This window comes from Rhinatrema bivittatum, chromosome 2 (assembly GCF_901001135.1).
Source record: "Rhinatrema bivittatum chromosome 2, aRhiBiv1.1, whole genome shotgun sequence".
Lineage (NCBI taxonomy): Eukaryota > Metazoa > Chordata > Amphibia > Gymnophiona > Rhinatrematidae > Rhinatrema > Rhinatrema bivittatum.
Window position 1 is genome coordinate 211,539,649 of NC_042616.1, and position 24,224 is coordinate 211,563,872.

At 42.8% G+C, this 24,224-nt stretch overlaps 1 protein-coding gene across 8 annotated transcripts in view; it reads left to right on the top strand.

Moving 5' to 3' along the window:
• Positions 1 to 24,224, top strand: part of STK31 (serine/threonine kinase 31) — a 482,717-nt gene that overhangs the window by 164,804 nt on the left and 293,689 nt on the right. For all 8 annotated transcript variants that reach the window (XM_029589101.1, XM_029589104.1, XM_029589105.1 and 5 more), the window contains one exon: positions 134 to 293. In XM_029589101.1, the coding sequence (XP_029444961.1) occupies positions 134 to 293 (160 nt within the window). The remainder of the gene's footprint in view (positions 1 to 133; positions 294 to 24,224) is intronic.

Here is a 24,224-nt window from a genome sequence, read left to right on the forward strand (position 1 = left end):
TGGGTGAAAAATGATGATGGCGATAGTTGATTCTGTGGTTTTGATTTATTTTTTTAATAGTTCTGAAAGAAAGTTTATATTAACTCGTGTAATTCTCATATCTGTAATGCCTGTGCTCTCACTTTTTCTCTAGGCATGCAAATATGAGTGATCGTTTTGGGGATGATCTCTCAGAGGCAATCAGAGTTGTTACTGTAGAATGCCTTTCTGTGCCGTTGTCCTTGCAGAAGCTGGATGATAGCTGGACAGAATACAATCTTGCCCAAGAGATGATTCGCCTGTGCAAAGATGTGGTATGTTTTATTCTAGTTTGGAAAAGAATGATGGGAAAGTTAAAAATTCTATGGTTCATAGACTAGTGTTGTAACTAGTAAATAACATGATTGTAGTAAGTATGGGAAAAACACATTTGTATTTTTATATCACAAGTTTAGTAATTGCCTAGAATGGGTATCAGCATTTTTGCAGACAAGAGTAGAATGTTAGGTTTTCAAAATAAGAAAAACAATTGTATTTTAATTACTCCCAGCTGTCTGAACATATGGATTTTTTCTGTTTAAGGAATGTAATAAGACAAACAGTTTTCAAATTGTGAGCTGTCATTGGGGTAATTTTTCTTCTACTTCTGTCTCTTCTTGCAATTCTTTTTTCCCAGTCTACTGTCTTTGAGAGGAAGGATTGCAGCATCTCTCATATAGTGCTGCTCTTTCTCTTCGAATGAGCGAAATGCAAAATTTGCCGCCACATAATCTTTGAACACTCTGTAGTTGCTCTGCCTTGATTTGACTCACTGCTCCTGTGAAAAGCAGCTTATTTGAGTGTTCACAAGGTGAACAGGTGGACTTCGTGATGAGCCCATATTTTTATTCTTGAAACCAGTCTGTAAGTTATAAACTAGAAAGAACTTGGGGACCTTTTTTCTCTTTGTTTTTTTGAATCTTTTTAACTTTAGGATAGAGCAACATAAGAACATAAGACTTGTCATACTGGGTTAGACCAAATGTCCATCAAGCCCAGTATCCTGTTTCAAACAGTGGCTGATCCAGGTCCGAAGTACCTGACAGGATCCCAGAGGGTAGATAGATTCCAAGCTGTTTATCCCAAGAATAAATGGTGGATTTTTTTCAACTCTACCTTAATGGTTAATAGACTTGTCCTCCAGGAATTAGTCCAAACCTTTCTTAAACACAGCTACACTAATAGCTTTCACCACATCCTTTGGCAATGAATTCCAGAGCTTAATTATGGGTTCAGTAAAAAAAAATCTTTTCTTATTAGTTTTAAATGGATTTCTTAGTGTTTAGACAGGTGGATCCAGAACAAGTGGGTTATGCACCTCTACTTGCAGATGGAGACAGAGCAATGCTAACATCACAGTATATATATATCCCTGCAGTGACATCAGCCTGCCAGTATTCCCCATATCCAGCAGATGGTGGACGTGTCTCCCTACTTGGGATTGCTTACATTTTTCAAAAGGAGAAGAGAAAAGAGAATTAATCGCCCTGTTCTGTGGTGATAGCATATGGTCCCTCCCTCAGTTGAAAATCCCTGAGGTAATACATATATTGGATTTTCCCTCAGATGAGTGCCTTGGTCTGGTAGCTGGTTTTCATCTGGCGTGGACTTAGCTGTAAAAGGCAGCCAGAGACCGATTCTGTACTCTGGTAGTGTGGGCTGAGCTCAGGTAAAGCCAAAAAAAAAGTTTGTTTTTTTTTGTACAGATTCCTTTCTTTGGTCTGTGTTCGGCGCGCTTATCTGGCGTTAGTTCCTGCTTCTGAGGGAGTTTAGGGGATGGTGGGTAGCCTGGTGGGTTGAGCAGCCTTTTTCGGCTAGGCCCCTTTCTTAGGCTGCATGGTAGGCAGTGGCAGTGTTTTTGTGTGTTTTTCCTGCGCATTAGGCTGCCCTCTTCGAGACTGTTGGTTTGTGCGAATGCGTCTGGTTGGGCGCCAGTGGGTAGCGGCATCTGTTTGGGGCGTGCGCTTACCTATATGCACAATCAGAGCAGCATTGAGGGCACTCAATTTTTGCTTAAATTTTGGCACCTAAATTTTGCATATTTTTTGCACTGCAAATACATCTGGATGCACACCTTTTGAGTCACCTGTTTAAAATTCACTGACAGGCTGATGGTGCCTATAGCTAAGAAACGTAAGCACCTTACCCTCTGTACTGCCTGTCATATTCGGGCATCTCAACCTGGCATTCCCTCTAACTTGTGCCAGCACTGCTTGGAGGCTCAGGAAGACTTGCCTTCATCCAATTTTACTAAGCTCGATTCTTCCCAGCCTGATTTGGGCCTGGGTAAAGATGCATCAAGGGGTGCCTGCCTTTGGAATTCCCCTAACTGGTTCGTCAGCGAGGGAAGGTAGTTAATTGGGCATAAGACAGGTGCCAACTGGTTTTGGCATGGATCCTTTTGCCTTTTCTTGGGTGGCATTTTTTTTTTTTATTGCAGTCCTTTCTTCAGGTGCAGTCCTCAGCCCTGACCAATCTGGCCAGGTCAAAGTCAGAGGTAGTGACCTGCATGCCTGGTGCTGTGGTTAAGCACTGAATTACACCTAGATCAGCGGCCAAATTTCCCAATAAGGACCAGGATGGTATGGATGCTGAGGCCGATCCTTACTCCCTGGAGGATGGGGAAATTCCTCTGGGATTGGAACCATATAGGACTTTTGCGGTTCTTTCATAGAGATGAGTTTCCAGCTCTGATTTTCCAGACACTAAAGATGCTGGGATTCCCTGGAGCTGAATCCATATCTGAACCAAAGAAAGATCCCATTTTAATTTCTTTGTGTAAAGCCTCTTAGTCGTCTCCCTGTATGGAGGCCATTCAAGAATTGATCTTGAGTGGGGTGCCCAGAAGCTAATTTCTGAGGGAGATCAGTCTTAGGACTGTACACCCTGGATCCAGCTGCGAGAGAAAAGCTACATTTTCTGAAAGTGGATGTGCTTGTGTGTGCTGACACTAAACGGACAACTAACCCCGTAGAGGGAGGAGCGGCCTTGAAGGATGTGCACGATAGGATTGAGGCCATCCTTAAGCAAGCATTTGAAGCAGTGGTGATGGCTTTGCAGATAGCTTATTGTTCCCTGGTGGCTTGCTCCTGTTTACTTCTCTCTCAGGAGGTTGATGAATCTGGTGTGAATTCCAGGGCAGTGATGGAGCCAGCAGCTGCCTTTTTGTTAGATGCGGTCTGTAATTTGGTCCGCACCTCAGCCAGAGGGGTGACATCGATAATAGTAGCAAGGCATCAGTTATGGTTGAAAAATTGGTTGGCCGATGCGACCTCCAAGTCTAGCCTTACAAAGCTATCCTTTAAATGCTCACTCTTGTTTGGGAGTGAATTGGAGAAAATGACCAATAAGTGGGGCGAGTCCTCTGTTACCTTAGGATAAGCAGCAGACGCCGCCGCTGTGCTCCTTTAGCATGAGAGTTCATGCTAGGGGATCCAGGCATGAGCGACTTTCAGAAGACTTGACCTTTTGGTAGGTCTCAGTCCGTTTGTCCCAGACAGCCCAGACGGGGTGCAGGCTTGAGTAGTGGAACCCATGGAGCCTCCCATTGAAGGTGCACTAAGCCACCCCCAGGATCAGGAGATAGAGGGTTGCCTCTCTTATCAGAGGAGAGTCAAAATCACGTCAGATCAGTGAGTCCTGGAGGTGATACAAGATGGAAATGCGTGGAGTTATGCAGTGTTCCTTAAGACACGTTCATGGTGTCTCTCTGCCACTCCCCACAGAAGAGGCAGGCAGTGGAGTCTGAGTGCTGTGGTTCCAGTACTCACGTCCAGGACAATATTCCATTTACTTTGTTGTGCCTAAGAAGGAGGACTTTTTGTCCCATCCTGGAACTTAAGGGGGTCAATCATCACTTGTGGATGACTCATTTTTACATGGAAACCTTGTGCTCAGGTGATGACTGTGCAGGCGTGAGTCTCTAATATCCTTGGATCTATCCGAGGTGTATCTGTATATTCCCACCTGGCTAGAGCAGCAACATTTTCTGCGATTCACGGTTTTGGGATGTCATCAGTTTCAAGCGCTGCCTTTTGGTCTGGCCATCACGCCCAGAGTTTTTCCAAGGTTATGGTGGTGTTGGTGGCACAGTTGAGAGAGGATGGGATTCTCGTATGCTTCTGCTTGGACGACTGGAAGAGAGCCTCTTGGTGTTGTGCAAGGTGATCTCCTTGTTACAGGAGCTCAGTTGGGTGGTGACCCTGGCCAAGAGCAATCTTCAGCAATCTGTCGCTAGAGTATCTCTGTGTTTGGTTCGACACAAAGCAGGGCAGGATGTTCCTGCTGGAGGGTCGTATTCAGAAGTTGATGGCGAAGGTGTGGTCCTATCTATAGGTGCTCGGATTGATGGTAGCGACCCCAAAAGTGGTGCCTTGGGCGAGGGCGCATATGCATCCTCTTTCGCACACTCTGCTGTCGCATTGGAGCCCACAATCTCAAGACTATTTGATTTAGCTTTACCTGCTGATGGGGGGTCTGCACTCAACTGCAGTGGGCGGTTTAAGGCAGATCTGAAAAAGGGTTTTCCTAAGATTACTGGACTGGCTGGTACTCACGACAGATGCAAGCGTCTAGAGTTGGGGGGCTCTTTGGGAACTGACAGCGCAGGGGTGCTAGACTCCAGAAAAGTCTCTCTGGAATATCATTCAGCTGGACGTCCGTGCAGTCCGGTTGACATGCTTGCTGTTCGGTGACCGACTGCGGGATGGAGCGGTCCGAATGTCAGACAATGCAACCACAGTGGCTTGCATCAATTGGAAATGGACAGTGACATGCTAAGAGAAATAAGGGAAGCTAATTGTAATGGGAGATTACAATTACCCCATTATTGACTGGGTAAGTGGAACATCAGGGAATGCTAGAGAGTTCCAGGATGGAATAAATGACAATTTTATGGAGCAATTGGTTCAGGAACAAACGAGAGAAGGAACAATTTTAGATCTAATTCTCAGTGGAGCTCAGGATTTGGTGAGAGGGAAATGTGGTGGGGCCGCTTGGCAGTAGTGATCATAATATGATCAAATTTGAATTAATGACTCGAAGGGGGACAGTAAGTAAATCTACGGCTCTAGCGCTAAACTTTCAAAAGGAAAACTTTGATAAAATGAGAAAAATTATTAGAAAAAAAACTGAAAGGTGCAGCCAGAAAGGTTAAAAAGTATGCAACAGGTATGGACATTGTTTAAAAAAACAAAACAAAACAAAAACAAAACCCACCCTAAAAGCACAGTGTAGATGTATTCCACACATTAAGAAAGGTGGAAGGACGGCAAAACTATTATCTGCATGGTTAAAAATTGAGGTGAGAGGATATTTTAGCCAAAATATCTTCAGTCAAAAATTGGAAGAAGGATCCATTAGAAGAAAATAGGGTAAAGCATTGGCAAGTTAAATGTAAGACATTGATAAGACAGGCTAATAGAGAATTTGAAAAAAAGTTGGCCTTAGAGGCAAAAATTCACAATAAAAACTTTTAAAAATATATATACCTTTATCCCAGGACAAGCAGGATGCTAGTCCTCACATATGGGTGACATCATTGATGGAGCCCTATTGCGGAAAACTTTGTCAAAGTTTCTAGAAACATTTGACTGGCACTCTGAGTCCACTGAGCATGCCCAGCATGCCATGATATTCTCAGCCACAGGGGTCTCCCTTCTGTCTTCGTTTTTTCCGCGCTGTTGTGAGCATTGCGGAGCAGGAGCCTGGGTGAGTTTTCTCACAGTTTGACTAAAAATCAGATTTCAGAACCATTTATTCTCTCCCATATCGGGGTCTCTCAGGTTGCCACCGGCTGGTGAGTAAATCATAGTCTTTTTTTACTCTTTGAGTAAAATTTTTTCCTCATGTTTTTTCATTTTCATCGGCTGTTGACGAAAAAATATGGCCACGGGATTTAAAAAATGTCCCAACTGTAATTGGACAAGATCCATTACAGATCCACACCTCAAGTGTGTCCTCTGTTTAGGAGAAAAGCATGACGTAACAACTTGTCCCAAGTGTGCAGAAATGACCGCGAAGGGAAGAAAGGCCTGTCAAGAAAAGATGGAGCATTTAATCCATCTACAGCTTCTGCCATCTCCCTTCCACATCGACTCAATCGTCTCCGGTCGGAGTCTCAAAACGTATAATGAAAAAACGTCATCCGGAAGGACACAGACACCATAGATAGCATCGAAGTCAGCGACTGAACACCGTCCGAAGCATCGCCATCGGCACAGATACCCATCGATTCCAGAGGCACTTTTCTCTCTGGAGGAATCAACTGCGAAACGGCCTAGACTCCAGGAAACACCGGTGCCTTCGCCAAGGCCTTCATCCCAAGTTGAAGCACCAATGGTTGAACCTCCACAGGGTCCTGTGGAAGGACCATCGACACTTCCACCGCCATCACGTGTAGCTGCTCTACCTGCACCAGCTATCACGGAGGAATTGTCGGATTTTATCAGTCAAGCGATGCTCCAAGCCTTGAAGGATCAACAGATGTCTATGCCGGTGCCCGCGTCTATGCTGGTGCCACAGACGAAGTCTATACCGAGGCGGCCATTGATGCCGATGTCACCTGGGGCTCCAGGACATCCGGAATTCGCACTGTACCAGCTTCTGATGAAACAATTTGAGGAAAGTCTGTGCTATTCCATCAACTCCATCCAAGCCACGAGAAGAAGTCCCTGGAGGAATACCTTTAGATGATCCACAACCATGTCCTTCAGGACTTTCTCGTCCACTGAGGTCTTCTCCGATGTCTCCACACCAGGATGATCCATATGATACCTGGGAAGACAGGCATACAGACACTTCGTCTGAAGGATTTATGTCTGATCCTTCCCCTCCAGAAGAACGAAAGAAATCTCCACCGGACGATTTAGCCTTCACAAATTTTGTTCAGGACATGGCGGACACTATACAGTTTACTCTGGTAGCCAAAGAGGACACTAGACAGCAATCACTGGAGATCCTCCAATTCGTGGACCCTCCAAAACAAGTTTTGGCTATACTTGTCCATGAAGTCCTCTTAGACTTACAGCACAGACTCTGGGAGCATCCATGCTCAGTACCATCCATAAATAAGAGCGTGGATACCACTTATTTGGTACAATCTGTCCCTGGTTACCAGAAAGCACAACTGCCACATCAGTTGTTGAGTCTGCACAAAAGAAGTCAAAGCGGATAAGGCCTCATTCCTCAACTCCTCCAGGCAAGGATCATAAATTCTTGGATCCCCTGGGCAGGAAAACTTATCAAGGAGCCATGCTAAACACAAGAATTGCATCATATCAATTATACATGACACAATATCAAAGAAACCTGTGGAAACAGATGCAAGAATTTTCAAATTCGTTGCCACAGCAATATCAAGAAGCAGCCCAAGCAATCCTACACAAATGACTTGAAGCTGGCAAGCACGAAGTCCGAGCCACTTATGATAACTTTGAAACGGCTTCCAGAGTAGTGGCTTCTGGTATAAGTGCGAGGCGCTGGGCATGGCTTAAAGCAGGGGTGGGCAAGTCCAGTCCTCAAGGGCTGCAAACCAGTCGGGTTTTCAGGATACCCCTTAATGAATATGCATGAAATACATTTGCATACAACTGAGGCAGTGTGTATGTAGGTCTCTCTCATGCATATTCATTAAGGATATCCTGAAAACCCGACTGGTTTGCAGCCCTCGAGGACCGGAATTGCCCACCCCTGGCTTAAAGCCTCTGACCTCAGTCCTGAGGTCCAGGAAAATTTGATTTGCCATGTGTTGGTGACAACCTTTTTGGTTCTAAGGTACAAGATGCTGTAGCACAATTAAAGGAATACACAAACCCTGCACCAATTGTCGTCAGTTCCACAGGACTCTGCTACACCATCTCGCCGACCTTGAAGAAAAGAATTTAGACTACCTTTCTATAGACAGAGGCGTTATTACTCTCAAGCATCAAGAGGCAGATTTTCTAGGCCATAGCAAAGATCTCAGCCCAGGCAACCTAGAGCTGCTAGGCCTCAACTTCTGCCGCAGACGGGACCGGCTGCAGGCTTTTGAGGCCATCACCTGAGACCAAAGCCATCTCTGCCTCCTACCGGTAGATCTGGTTGAGGGTTGTAAAGTATCTTCCTTTTACAACCATTGGATACAAATATCAGACCAATGGGTACTCGCAATAATATCTCGAGGATACCAACTCAATTTTGTTTTCAATTCCAACGGATTCTCCTCCAAAACATTTTCCATTAAGCGAAAATCACATAATTCATCTACAAGTAGAATTATCCACCCTTCTGAGAGCCAGAGCTGTAGAGCCGGTGCCCTGGACTCAGCAGGGCAGAGAATTCTATTCCTGTTATTTCCTCATTCCAAAGAAAACCGGAGGCCTACGTCCCATCCTAGACCTCAGAAATCTCAACAAATTTCTGAAGAAAGAAAAGTTCAGGATGGCTTCTCTAGACACCATTCTTCCACTTCTTCAAACAGGAGATTGGCTTTGTTGTCTGGATCTATAAGACACGCTCACATTCCAATATTCCCTCCTCATCACGAGTATCTGCGCTTCATGGTGGGTCATCAACATTTCCAGTACAGAGTACTACCATTCGGACTTGCCTCAGCTCCCAGAGTATTCACGAAATGTCTGGCAGTAATAGCAGCACACTTATACAAGGAAAGTGTTCACGTTTTCCCTTATCTAGACTGAGTTATCAGAAGTCAATCTCAACAAGGAGCTCTGGCTTCTCTGTCGAACAATTACTCTACTTGACTCCATGGGCTTTCTCATCAATTATCAAAAGTCCCATCTCATTCCATCTCACCTGCTTCAATTCATAGGAACAGAATTGAACACCATCCTCTCAAAAGCCTTTCTACCCAAGGATCAGGCAGAAGCACTTTCCCTATTGGCAAACTCGCTACACTCAAAGAAACAAGCAATAGCTCATCAGTTTCTAACCTTACTAGGTCACATGGCCTCCACAGTTCATGTCACTCCTATGGCAAGGCTCGCCATGAGAGTAACACAATGGACATTAAAATCACAATGGATCCAAGCCATTCAACCGCTATATTCTCCAATTCAAGTAACCCACTAGCTATGTTTGTCTCTATGGTGGGCGAACAAGGACAATTTGCACAAGGGCCTACCCTTCCAACAGCCGGTCCCACAGATAACTTTAACTACAGATGCATCCACCTTGGGTTGGGGAGCTCACATAGACAATCTCCAGACCCAGGGTACTTGGACAAAACTCGGAGAAACATTTCAAATCAATTTTCTGGAACCTTGAACTATACGTTATGCGCTGCATGTGTTCAAGGGCTGCCTTTCACACAAGACTGTTCTGATTCACACGGACAATACAGTAGCCATGTGGTACCTGAACAAGCAGGGAGGTACGGGTTCGCATCTCCTTTTTCAAGAAGCCACTCAGATTTGGGATTGGGCCCTAACACATTCCATGTTTCTCCAGGTCACTTATCTAGCGGGCATCCACAATGTAGTTGCAGACCGCCTCAGGTCATCATTTCCAACCACACGAGTGGTCCCTGGATCCCTCAGTAGTGACCAGGATATTTCAATGTTGGGGACAACCAACAATAAATCTCTTTGCATCACACCTGAATCACAAAGTGGACAGCTTCTGTTCTCTACACAAACAGAAAAACCAGCCAGCCAAGGACGCCTTTGCTTGCCCTTGGAACTCATGCCTTCTATACGCGTATTCTCAGATACCGCTCATAACCAAAATTCTAGTGAAGCTACAACAGGACAAGGGGTCCATGATACTCATAGCCCAGCATTGGCCTCGACAAGTATGGTTTCCCATACCTCTAGACCTCTCGATCAGGGATCCAATTTGCCTGGGTGTAGCTCCCAATCTCATAACTCAGGATCAGGGTCGGTTGTGCCATCCCAACCTTCAATCCCTATCCCTGACAGCATGGATGTTGAAAGCTTGATTTTACAACCACTCAATCTTACAACCAATGTATCTCAAGTGCTTATAGCTTCTCTTAAACCTTCCACATGAAAGAACTATTCTTCAAAATGGAAAATATTTACTTTGTGGTGCAGGCAAGAGTATTGATCCTTTCTCCTGCCCCACAACTTCTCTACTAGACTACTTATGTCATCTTTCAGACTCCGGTCTTCAGACATCATCTGTCAGAGTACACCTAAGTGCAATCTCAGCTTACCATAACAAGATGGGAGATGCACCAATATCCATACATCCTCTTGTCAGTAGATTTGAGAGGTTTAATTCACCTTAAACCACCAATTCGGCCACCAGTCACAGAATGGGACCTGAATCTGGTCTTAACAAGGCTCATGCATTCTCCTTTTGAACCCATGAATTCCTGTGATCTTAAATTTCTCACATGGAAGACTATCTTCCTCATAGCCATTACATCGGCTAGAAGGGTTAGTGAGTTACAAGCACTTGTCACGTACTCATCTTATACAAAATTCCTCCATGACAGGGTGGTTCTCTGTACACATCCACAATTCCTCCCCAAGGTAGTTATGGAATTCCACTTGAACCAGTCCATAGTTTTACCCACATTCTTTCCAAGGCCTCATTCTCATCAAGGAGAACAGACTTTACATACCTTGGACTGTAAGCGTGCACTAGCATTTTACTTAGACTGCACTGCAGTCCATAGGAAATCCACTCAGCTCCTTGTATCTTATGATCCAAACAAACCAGGAACAGCAGTGATCTGGAAAGAAATACGACGAGTGAGATAATCAAATTTGCAGATGACACAAAATTGTGCAGAGTAGTTAAATCACAAGCAGATTGTGATAAATTGCAGGAAGACCTTGTGAGACTGGAAAATTGGGCATCCAAATGGCAGATGAAATTTAATGTGGATAAGTGCAAGGTGATGCATATAGGGAAAAATAACCCATGCTATAATTACACGATGTTGGGTTCCATATTAGGTGCTACAACCCAAGAAAGAGATCTAGGTGTCATAGTGGATAACACATTGAAATCGTCTGTTCAGTGTGCTGCGGCAGTCAAAAAAACAAACAGAATGTTGGGAATTATTAGAAAAGGAATGATGAATAAAATGGAAAATGTCATAATGCCTCTGTATCGCTCCATGGTAAGACCGCACCTTGAATACTGTGTACAATTCTGGTCGCCGCATCTCAAAAAAGATATAATTGCGATGGAGAAGGTACAGAGAAGGGCTACCAAAATAAGGGGAATGGAACAACTCCCCTATGAGGAAAGACTAAAGAGGTTAGGACTTTTCAGCTTGGAGAAGAGACTGAGGGGGGATATGATAGAGGTGTTTAAAATTATGAGAGGTCTAGAACGGGTAGATGTGAATCGGTTATTTACTCTTTCGGATAGTAGAAGGACTAGGGGACACTCCATGAAGTTAGCATGGGGCACATTTAAAACTAATCGGAGAAAGTTCTTTTTTACTCAACGCACAATTAAACTCTGGAATTTGTTGCCAGAGAATGTGGTTCGTGCAGTTAGTATAGCTGTGTTTAAAAAAGGATTGGATAAGTTCTTGGAGGAGAAGTCCATTACCTCCTATTAAGTTCACTTAGAGAATAGCCACTGCCATTAGCAATGGTTACATGGAATAGACAGTTTTTGGGTACTTGCCAGGTTCTTATGGCCTGGATTGGCCACTGTTGGAAACAGGATGCTGGGCTTGATGGACCCTTGGTCTGACACAGTATGGCATTTTCTTATGTTCTTATGTTCTTAAACATACTCTCTCCAATTGGCTAGCAGATTGCATACAGTTTTGCTATGACAAAGCAGGCCTTCATCTCCAAGGGCGAGTAAAGGCACGTTCAGTAAGAGTGATGTCAACCTCAGTAGCACACTATCGTTCAGTGCCAATCCTTGACATATGTAAAGCAGCAGCATGGAGTTCTCTTCACACCTTTGCAGCTCATTACTGTTTGGATAAACAGGGACGACAAGATTCAGCCTACGAACAATCTGTCTTAAAGAACTTGTTTCTAGTTTAATCCCAACTCCTTCTACATCCAACCTGCTGTGATTTTCGGCTGCCTCATTTTCAACAATACTACACTGTTGCTTCATAAAAAATGACACAGCCTCTAGCTTGCTAATCACCCATATGTGAGGATTAGCATCCTGCTTGTCCTGGGATAAAGCAAAATTGCTTACCTTGTAGTAGGTGTTATCCCAGAACAGCAGGATGTAGTCCTCACGAAACCCACCCGCCATCCCGCGGAGTTGGGTCCGGTACGTTTATTTTATTTTTGCTAAAGCTTATTGCTACATACAAGACTGAAGGGAGACCCCTGTGGCTGAGAATATCATGGCATGCTGGGCATGCTCAGTGGGCTCAGAGTGCCAGTCAAGTTTCTAGAAACTTTGACAGAGTGTTCCGCAATATGGCTCCAACAGTGATGTCACCCATATGTGAGGACTACATCCTCCTGTCCTGGTATAACACCTATTACAAGGTAAGCAATTTTGCTGAATCAGCCTGCGAGGGAGTCTGTTGGACCGTTGGATGATCAAGGGGTTAAAGGGGCACTTAGAGAAGGTAAGGCCATTGTGGAAAGATTAAACAATTTTGTTTGCTTTGGTGTTTACTGAAGAAGATGTCTCTACAACAGGTATCGCCAACATTTTTTCATGGGTGGTTCAGATCAACTGAACCAAATCACAGTGAACCTGAAAGATGTGGTAGGTCTGTTTGACAAACTGAAGAGTAGTAAATCACCTGGACCAGATGGTATACACCCTAGGGTTCTGAAAGAACTAAAAAAAAAAATGAAATTTTAGTCCTATTTCAATTAATTTGTAAGATCTCATTAAAATCATCCGATGTACCTGAAGATTGGAAGATGTCCAGTGCAATCCTTATATTTAAAAAGGGATCCAAGGGTGATCTGGGAAACTGTAGACGGGTGAGCCTGACTTCAGTGCCAGAAAAATGTATGGCAACATTTTATTTATTTATTTATTTATTTATTTAAGTTTTTTTTTATATACCGGGGCACGTTAAAAACATCACCCCGGTTCACAGTGTAACGTAACGTAGCAACGGGCTTTACAATAATTTAGAGTAGAAAAACATAGGTAACGTAGCAACAGGCTTTACAATAATTTAGAGTAGATAAACATAGGTAAACATTATTTAGATTTACAGCTATTCACAAGGTGTCAGGTATATGGTATTGGAGGGGAGAAGGAGGATGGGGGTGTTGGGTTGGGAGGAGGAGGAGGGTGGGGGGGGTACAGTGATGTAGGGGGGGAAGAGGGGGGTAATGGTTGTTAAGTTCAGGAGGGGCGTGTCAGTCGAGGGTCGTATCTTTATATCTTTAACATTTATAAAGAATAAAATCTCAAAACATTTAGATAGACATGGTTTGATGGGACACAGCCAACATGGATTTACCCAAGAGCAGTCTTGCCTCACAAATCTCCAATGTTTTTGAAGGGGTAAATAAACGTGGACAAAGGTGAATCAGTAGATATGGTGTATTTAGATTTTCAGAAAGCATTCAACGAAGACCTGTATGAGAGACTTCTAAGAACTAAAAAGTCATGGGATAGGAGGTGATGTCCTTTTATGGATTGCAAACTGGTTAAAAGTCAGGAAACTGAGAGTGGGATTAAATGGTCAGTATTCACAGTGGGGAAAAATGTAAACAATGGAGTGCCTCAGGGATTTTTCTTGGACCAGTGCTTTTTTTTTTAAATTCTTTATCAATTTTAAGTTTACAAAAATTCAATTTTGCAAATTATGAAAACAAATGGATGACTAAGCAATAATTTTCCATAAAACAAATATGAATCAACATTAAAGAAAATAGCCTCCATTATAGCCCATAAATCAATATAGTATTAATTGTGAGGATCTGAAACCTACAGGGAGATCATAAACAAACAATCTTTAAAGGATAACAACATGCATATCTACTAGCTTCCATATCATTTTTACAGATTTATGGGAGACTAAGTAGTGGGGGTTTTTGCTTGAAGAAAATCTTTGTTCAACAAACCCCAAACATTTAATTCCGTCCCCCTCTTTAACACACATGTACATGGAAATTTCAGTGTAAAATTGTAATCTAAGGAAATTATTTCAGGGTGTAGGGCTAAAAAACCCCTACACCCCCTCTTGTGTTATCGTGGAAAGATCTGGAAAAAGTTTTACACTTCCATTCATAAATGAAATTGGGAAGTTTCTAAAGTAGTTTTTCATAATATTCTGCACATCTGCCATTATCAGCGACACCAAGAGGGTAGCTCTATCCAGCTCTGAAATTGAACTCTAATATTTCAGTCAGATTATCCTGCAAATTTAATCTTAGAATTTACAAATTTCTAATAGAAAATAAAACATTTATTTAGTGCAGGTAAATTCCCTTCCTCAAAACAAAGTACCTCTTGAAAAAATCTTTTTAAGGAAACATAAGGGATTTCTCCCAGTATTCGAGGAAAATTTAAGATCCTTATATTTAAGTGTCTAGTAGCATTTTCAAGTACTTCCACTCTTCTGGTGTTTAAATGTTAAATTCTCACGTTCCTTCTCTTGTAAAGCCAAAACTTGTGTAGAAATCAAATCCACTTTCATTTGAAATTCAGAGGAATTTTGAGTATTTCGGGATGCCAAATACTCAACTTTAATGTTGAGGTTATTCATCGCAGTAGCAACCTCCACCATCAGGTCCCATAAAGCAGCCATTGTTACAACCTCGGGGTGTTCAGGAATCCTTAGGGGCTTAAATTCTGGGGTAGTCTCTTGCGGTAATTGCAGTTTATTACCAATAGGACTTACCCCTACTGCCCCTTCTTCCTGCTCGATTCTTGATGTCCCTGCGCTGTTTGGCACTCCCATTGCCACCGCAATTGCTGGAACAGCCGGAAGGGCCGTGGTGTCTGTATTCGCGGCTAGCAAACAGGAAGGAATCCCCTGGTTCAGCACGCCATGATGAAATATGAGCCCTGAGCTTTGTATCAGGGCTGGTCTGAGATCTGGGCTCAGCGTTGTCTCCTCCAGAGCAGGAACTTCTCCCTCAGTCCCCTGCTCCAAGGGTTCCTCAACAGCTGGAATTCCCGAAGCTGGTGATGTAAGAAACCGAATGATTTCTTGCTGCATTGCCGAAGATGGTGGGGATATTGAGGGATAAACCCTAATTTTCCCCTTCCTTTTCAGAGGCATGGGGTGAAAATAACAGTAAAATTCGCACAAGCAGCAGGACCTCTCTCTGCTCCTACTCGCAACATAAGAACATGCCATATTGGGTCAGACAAAGGGTCCATCAAGCTCAGCATCCTGTTTCCAACAGTGGCCAATCCAGGCCTTAAGCTGGCAAGTAACCAAAAACTAAGTCTATTCCATGCTACTGTTACTAGTAATAGCAGTGACTATTTTCTAAGTCAACTTATTCAATAGAGGGTAATGGACTTCTCCTCCAAGAACTTATCCAATTCTTTTTTTAAACACAGCTACACTAACTGCACTAACCACATCCTCTGCAAACAAATTCCAGAGTTTAATTGTGCATTGAGTGAAAAAGAACTTTCTCTGATTAGTTTTAAATGTGCCACATGCTAACTTCATGGAGTGCCACCTAGTCTTTCTATTATCTGAAAGAGTAAATAACTGATTCACATTAACCTGTTCTAGACCTCTCATGATTTTAAACACCTCTATCATATCCCCCCTCAGCCGTCTCTTCTCCAAGCTGAAAAGTCCTAACCTCTTTAGTCTTTCCTCAAAGGGGAGCTGTTCCATTCTGTTTATCATTTTGGTCGCCCTTCTCTATACCTTCTCCATCGCAACTATATCTTTTTTGAGATGCGGCGACCAGAATTGTATAGAGTATTCAAGATGCGGTCTCACCATGGAGCGATTCAGAGGCATTATGACATTTTCTGTTTCATTCACCATTCCCTTTCTAATAATTCCCAACATACTGTTTGCTTTTTTGACTGCCGTAGCACACTGAATCGATTTCAATGTATTATCCACTATGACGCCTAGATCTCTTTTTTGGGTGGTAGCTCCTAATATGGAACCTAACATCTTGTAACTATTGCATGGGTTATTTTTCCCTATATGCATCACTATGCACTTATCCACATTAAATTTCATCTGCCATTTGGATACCCAATTTTCCAGTCTCAGAAGGTCTTCCTGCAATTTATGATTTAACTACTCTGAACAATTTTGTATCATCTGCAAATTTGATTACCTCACTTGTCGTATTTCTTTCCAGATCATTTATAAATATATATTGAAAGGTACGGGTCCCAATACAGATCCCTGAGGCACTCCACTGCCCACACCCTTCCACTGAGAAAATTGTCCATTTAATCCATCCTGTCTTTTAGCCAGTTTGTAATCCACAAAAGGACATCGCCTCCTATCCCATGACTTTTTAGTTTTCTTAGAAGCCTCTCATGAGGGATGTCAAACGCCTTCTGAAAATCCAAATACACTGTTTCACCTTTATCCATATGTTTATTAACCCCTTCAAAAAAATGAATCATTTGTTAGGGAAGATTTTCCATGAGTAAATCCATGTTGACTGTGTTCCATTAAACCATGTCTTTCTATATGCTGTACGATTTTGATCTTTAGAATAGTTTCCACTATTTTTCCTGGTACTGAGGTCAGGCTTACTGTCTATAGTTTCAAGGATCGCCCCTGGAGCCCTTTTTAAATATTGGTTGCATTGGCAACTCTCCAATCTTCAAGTACGATAGATGATTTTAATGATAGGTTACACATTTTAACTAATAGATCAGAAATTTCATTTTTGAGTTCCTTCAGTACCCTAGGATGCATACCATCCGATCCCGGTGATTTGCTACTCTTTAGTTTGTCAATCTGGCCTAGTATATCTTCTAGGTTCACAGTGATTTGGTTCAGTTCGTCTGACTCATCACCCTTGAAAACCATCTCCAGAACTGCTATCTCCCTAACATCCTCATTAGTAAACACAGAAGCAAAGAATTCATTTAGTCTTTCTGCAATGGCCTTATCTTCCCTAAGAGCCCCTTTAACCCCTCCATCATCTAACGTCCAACCAACTCCCTCAGGTTTCTTGCTTCGGATATATTTAAAAAAAATGTATTATGAGTTTTTGCCTCTACGGCCAACTTCAGTTCAAATTGTCTCTTCGCTTGTCTTATCAATGTTTTACACTTAATTTGACAATGCTTATGCTTTATCCTATTTTCTTCAGATCCTTTTTCCAATTTTTGAAGGATGTTTTTTGGATAAAATAGCCTATTTCACCTCACCTTTTAACCATTCTGGTAATCGTTTTGCCTTCCTTCCACCTTTCTTAATGCATGAAATACACATGGACTGCGCATCTAGGATTGTATTTTTAAACAATATCCATGCCTGTTCAACACTTTTAACCTTTGCAACTGCACCTTTTCAGTTTTTTTTCTATTTTCCTCATTTTATCAAAGTTTCCCTTTTGAAAATTGTTGGAGCTGTAGATTTACTTATGGTCCCCCTTCCAGTTATTAGTTTAAATTTGATCATGTTATGATCACTGTTGCTAAGTGGCCCCACCACTGTTACCTCTGTCACCAAATCCTGCGTTCCACTAAGAATAAAACCTAAAATAGCTCCCTCTCTTGTTGGTTCCTGAACCAATTGCTCCATGAAGCAGTCATTTATTACATCCAGGAACTTTGTCTCTAGCAAGTCCTGATGTTATATATTCCCAGTCAATATTGGGGTAATTGAAATCTCCCATTATAATTGCACTGCCAAATTGGTTAGCTTCCCTGATTTCTCTTAGCATTTCATCATCTGTCTAACCATTTTGTCCAGGTGGAGGGTAGTATACTCCTATCACTATACTTTTACCCAACACACATGGGATTTCTACCCATAGAGATTCTACTGAACATTTAGTCTCTTGTATAATCTTTATCCTGTTGGATAAAGATACCCACCCAGACATAAAGTGCCACACTTCCACCAAATTGATTCTCCTTATGATTGCGATATAATTTGTACCCTGATATAACACTGTCCAGCTATCTTGGATCCTCCCACAAGCAGCTTTTTAATATATTTATAAATAATTTGGAAAAGGGGTACAATGAGTGAGGTGATCAAATTTGCGGATGACAAATTATGCGAGTAGTTCAATCTCAAGCGGATTGTGATGAATTGCAGGAGGACCTTGTGAGACTGGGCTTCCAAATGGCAGATGAAATTTAACGTGGACAAGTGGAAAGTGATACATATAGGGAAAAATAACTCTTGCTGTAATTATACAATGTTAGTTTCTATCTTAGGAGTTAGCACCCAGGAAAGAGATCTAGGCATTATAGTGAAATATACATTGAAATCATCTGCTGAGTGTGCTGTGGCGATCAAAAAAGCAAACAGTGTTGGGAATTATTAGGAAGGGAATAGCAAATAAAACGGAGGATGTCATAATGTCTTTGTATCACTCCATGGTGAGACCGCACTTTGAATGCATCACAAAAAGGATATAGTTGCGCTGGAGAGAGTGCAGAGAAGGGACACCAAAATAGGGGTCATGGAATGGCTGCTCTGAGGAAAAGCTAAAGAAGTTAGGGCTGTTCAGTTTGGAGAAGAGATGACTGGGGGGGGGGGGGAAGGGAAGATATGATAGAAGTCTACAGAATCATGAAAGGACTTGAACAAGTTAATGTAAATTGGGTATTTACTCTCTGATAGTAGGACCATGGGGCATTCCATGAAGTTAGAAAATAGCTCATTTTAAACAAACTGAAAATTCTTTTTCACTCAGCGCATAGTTAAGCTCTGTAATTCATTACCAGAGGATGTGGTCACAGCATTTAGTGTAACTAGGTTTAAAAAAAAGTTGGTAAGTTCCTAGAGGAAAAATCCACAAACTATTATTGCGATTAATAAGCAAATAACTTGTGATTTAGCTAATGTTTGGGTACTTGCCAGGTACTTGTGACTTAGATTGGTCACTGTTGGAAACAGGATACTGGGCTTGATGGACCTTTGGTCTGACCCAGTATGGCATATCTTATGTTCTTATGCAAAGGTTCCTCGTTTCTTCAGTCGCAAGAGAGATCAAAAGTCCTTGGGAATTGATGCCCTTGTGCAGGCTGCTGTACGCCTTCCCTCTGTGGCCGATGTTGGGCAGAGTGATCTGGAAGATCGAGGGTCATAGGGGGATAGTGGCACTGGATTGGCCCAGGAGACCATGGTATGCAGATCTGTGAAGGCTCCTGGTAGACTCCCCCTCTGACTTCCGGCACTGAGGGATTTGCTACAGCAGGGGCCTGTTCTTCACAAAGATCTGACTCTTATTTTGTCATACGGTAAGGCCTTTGAGAGGGCTCGCATGCTGAATGATGGATATTCTATTGTGGTGATTTCCACCTTGCTGCGAGCTAGAAAGTTCTTCACTTCCTTAGCCTATTTATGGGTTTGGCGAATGTTGGAGACTTGGTGTTGAGATCGAGTGGTTCCGTGTTTGGTTAAGATCCCGCTCATTTTGGACTTTTTGCAGGATGGAGTGAATAAAGATTTGGCCCTTAGTTCCTTAAAGGTACAGGTAGCTGCTCTTGCCGGTTTTAGGGGTCAGGTGAATGGTGGATCCTTGTTGGCTCATCCAGATGTGGCCCGTTTCTTGATGGTTACCTGTACCCTTGTGGAGTCTTAATCTGGTTTGTGATTTTTTTTAGTGGGCTCTACTTTTCGACCAATGTGTATCATTTCCTTAAGGTTATTGACCTTGAAAACAGTGTTTCTTGTGGCAGTTTGTTCTGTGCATAGTCTACAAGCTGCTGTCTTGCTGGGAGCCATTCCTTTGAGTGACTCTGGGGGCGATACAGCGGCTTACTGTTCATTCTTTTTTGCCAAAAGTGTTTTTGCATTTTCACTTGAATCTGTCCATTTCCCTGCCATCTCTGGACAGGCAAAGAGATGTGGAGAAATATCTCCTGTTATCTCTTGACATCCAAGGGTTACATCATGGGGTATCTGGAGGTTTCTAAACCTCTCAGGAAGACTGATCGCCTGTTTGCCCTCCATAGTGGAAGTAAATGTGGCGAGCTGGCTTCATGGGCTACAATAGCATGCTGGGTTAAGGAAGTAGTCAGGACCACATATGTGGATATGGAGCAGATATTGCCTAGTCAGGTTAGAGCTTGTTCTGCTAGAGCTCTGGCAGTGTCATGGGCGGAAGATAGTCTCTCATTGACATTTTCCAAGCTGCAACATGATCCTCCTTACCTGCCTTTTCCAACTGTTGTCATCCAGATATGCAGGCCTGGGAGGACACAGCCTTTGCATGTGTGGTTTTGTCTAGACTGCAAGCAGCCTTCTGCCCTATTCAGGAATAGCTTGGATACATCCCACTTTTTCTGGATCCACTCATCTAAACACTAAGAAATGAGAAATTACTTCTTACCTGATAATTTCCTTTTCTTTAGTTTAGACAGGTGTATCCACCTTCCCACTCTTGGCTGCAGGCATGATGTGCTGTTGTCGACTTGTGTGTTTCTAAGGGTTATTGGTAAGTGTTACTCCAGTCTCTAAGTTAGTGTTAATATGTTCTTTGTCTGAGCTCAGTGTTTCCTGCTGGTTGACTGCTGGAATGGTTATCCTGTATTACTCAAGTTTTGTTAGTCTGTCCAAAGTTGCTTTTTGCAGAAAATACTGGCAGGCTGATGTCACTGCAGGAGTATATATACTGTGATATCAGTTTTGCTCCTTATTCATCTGTTGGTAGAGGTGCATATCCCACTTGTTTTGGATCCACCTGTCTACACTAAAGAAAAGGAAATAATCAGGTAAGTAGTAATGTCTCATTACCTAGTAACTTCATTTTCTGTCCCTTGGTCTTTTGTTTACTCTTTCAAAATATACAACTGATTAACGTTTACTCGTTCTATTCCACTCTTTTATAGATCTCATCATGTCTCCCTTCAGCCATCTCTTCTTCAAGGTGAAGAGCCCTAAGCTTTTAGCCTTTCCTCTTCAGGGAAATCTTTCCATCCCCTTTATCACTTTAGTCACCCTTCTCTGTACCTTTAATTCTGCTATATCTCTTTTGTGATGCAGTGACAAGAATAGCACAAAATACTCAAGATGTGGTTGCACCATGGAGCAATATATAGGCATTATAGTATTCTTTATTTTAGGGTGGCCAACTCCTGTCCTTGAAAGCCACAAACAAGTCTGGTTTTCAGGATATGCATATGAGAGATTTGCATGCATTGCCTCTATTGTATGCAGATCTATCTCATGCATATTCATTGGAGTCTGACACCCCTGTTCTATTTTATTCTCCATTCTTTTTCTAATAATTTCTTGCATTCTATTAGTTTTTTGAGTTGCTGTTGCACATTGAGCAGTGGATTGCAACATATCCACAATGATGCCAGGATCCTTTTCCTGGGTGATACTCCTAATGTGGAATCTTGCATTATGTAGCTATGATTTGGGTTGCTCTTTCCCATGTGCATCACTTTGTACTTGTCCACATTAAATTTTATCCACCATTTGAATGTCCAGTCTGTACATAATTTTCTGTACTTAGGGCCAGGCACACAAGAGCACTTAGACTCAGTAAACGGTATAAAGTGAATTTTATTTGGCATTAGAAGTGTTCTTGGGAGATGCTGGATACTGGGTGCCCTTTGTCTTTCAAAACGACCAGCATCTCATTGAATACAGGAAGTGACCCTTCTTTTATAGTTAAACATACAGTATTGCCGAAACTTCTAGAATTACGTGACTGCCCAAAGACTCATTTACAGAGACACATCATGCTGTGGTCATGACAACCTATCCTCTGAACTGCCCTGACAAGTTTTTCCCCGGTGTAGCTCATTTGCCATCACTCTCCAGATACTCCTTTTGTCCTGTAAATGATCTTGTCCAGTGAGGTTTCAACAGAATAGTGCCTGAAGCTCCCGCCGTTGGTTTCTTCTGTGTGACCCATTGAATTGGCCTCCCTTGTTGGTGCCAGTACTTTAAAGCTGTAACCTTAGGGAATCTTCGTTCACCTGTCTCCTGTCAGTAGAGATAGGCATCTGTGAGACACAAGCTTGTATTTTGGTTTCATGAGAACCAAGCTTCCTTGTATTATGATTTAAATATTGCCATTGATGCCCACCTGGCCTTTAATTATAGGCTTTGCAGAGCATACAAGTTTCCCAGATCTTATACATTCTTGAGTCTGAGATGGTCAGAAGGTCACTGTATTTCAACAGTGTCAGTGTGAATCAGTCAGCTGAGGATTCTGGGACTGGCTAAATGAGCCAAAGTTCTGAATTATATCAAGTCTTGCAAGATCCTCTTGTGATTTAACAACTTTGAATTTTGTGTCATCTACATATTTGATCAACTCACTTGTTCCCATTTCCAGGTCATTTAAAAATGTTAAAAAGCAGTGGTCCCAGTGCAGATCTCTAGGGCATTCCATTAATCACCTTTCTCCATTGAGGAAACTGACCATTTAGCCCTACTCTTGAAACTTGTCCTCAAAGAGATTGTGTCCGAACATTGAACATCGGCCAACTTTTCATGGAAGTCTTTGCATAGGCTGCTGGACCTCATTCAGGCCATCCTTTGTGCTCCAATTGCTGCAGTAGATCATCTTGCCATGGTGTCGAACAAATCATGCACAGACCAGAGGAGATGACACTCAAGCTCTTTTGCATCTAAAAGGACCTGTTGCTATCCTTCCTGTTGACTCTGAGAGGCTTCATTTTATTGATACAGCTGTATAAGTATTGTATCATTTATAGGTGTTGGGAGCAATGTGGGTGGCATTCATCAAGCTCTGGAAAACTTTCTTCCTGAAGTTGTCAAACAATCTAGGATCTTTCCCAAGGGGTGGGGGGTGGGAGCTAGTGGAGCTCCTTAGAAAATATCTTGTTCTTTTTAGCCAGTTTCAATGCTGACTCCATAGCCACAAACTGGTGTTGGTGGTAGTTGAACCATACCAAACCCTGGAGATTGTTGGACCATGTATTTGAGGTCCAGTTTCCTGGCTACTGTGGGGAACAAGAGGCTGGATTATCTCATGCTCATTTGCAGATCCCCCAAGATTGAGTGAATATTTTCCAAAATCCACAGTATCCCAAAGACCTCTGCGTGGGGTTCCTTCCCCTATGTATGTTGACTGAGATCACTTTACCCAATTTATCTAGGAGTGTGGAGGACAAGAAGACAACTGGCAGAGATGAATGCTCCGTTGAGTCAGGTAAGAGGACTAAGGAGATCATTGTGGACCCACCTTCCAAATCCAGAGGTGGAGGGACAATAGCCCATGACACCTTTGAAGCGGAGACAGGCAGTCAGGGTGGGATCCTTGGTTGTCTGGGAGGGAAATACTCCCAAGGGCATACTCCAGATGGTGGTGGTCCATACTTTATCATTGGACTGGCAAGATTCCTCCACAGAGAGGATAGTTGGCGAGGTCTAGATATCACTACTGGGATCTTGATGGGCATTTCTGTGGCATGGAGGCAAGTGGGACTCCCCTTTGCAGGAATAAATCTGAAATTTTGGGCAGAAGAGGTTGAAGGGTGCCCCTCTTGTTACCTGCTGCTAACGAGGTAAAGAAAGTCTTCACAAATTGAGCCACTGAGATGGGGATGCAACATTATTTTCTGAAACTAGTATAAAGTCATCCTTCTGAGAAGCGCTAGACTCCAGGAAGGAGCTCCTTCTGGTGTTAATAGAACTGGCCACATAGAGACCAGAAGCAGAATGAAGCATGGTCTGAGTCTCTAGAAGAAGCCCACGGTTCAATAGAAGGGAGACCCAGGGTCCAGACCAAGCAGACAAAATGAAGACAAGGGCACCAACATAGAAGATAACTGTTAAGGTGTGTCCTGGTCCTCCCAAAGCTGCATCAATGGCTACAAAAACTGATGTCGACAATGCTGAGGCCCGGTGATGAATCAACAGAGCCTGCTTTGACCTCAGTAGTTCTGACTGCACTGTTGGCTCCAAGGAGTGGCACTTTTTTTTTTCTTTTGCAATGATGGGTCATGCAAGGAAAGGAATTGCCTGGGTGTGTCAGCTTGTGGACTCCTGAGCTCGATGCTTACACGTCTTGCTTCCACCCTGAACTATGGTGGATCTAGAGCTTAACATCACAGTTGGAATCTTTGTTAGAAATGTTCCTGCTAAAATCAGCTTGGTAGTTTCATTCTGGAGGAGGAATGGCTCAGACATTTGATCGTGAAGTTCCTGTATCTTCCAGGCC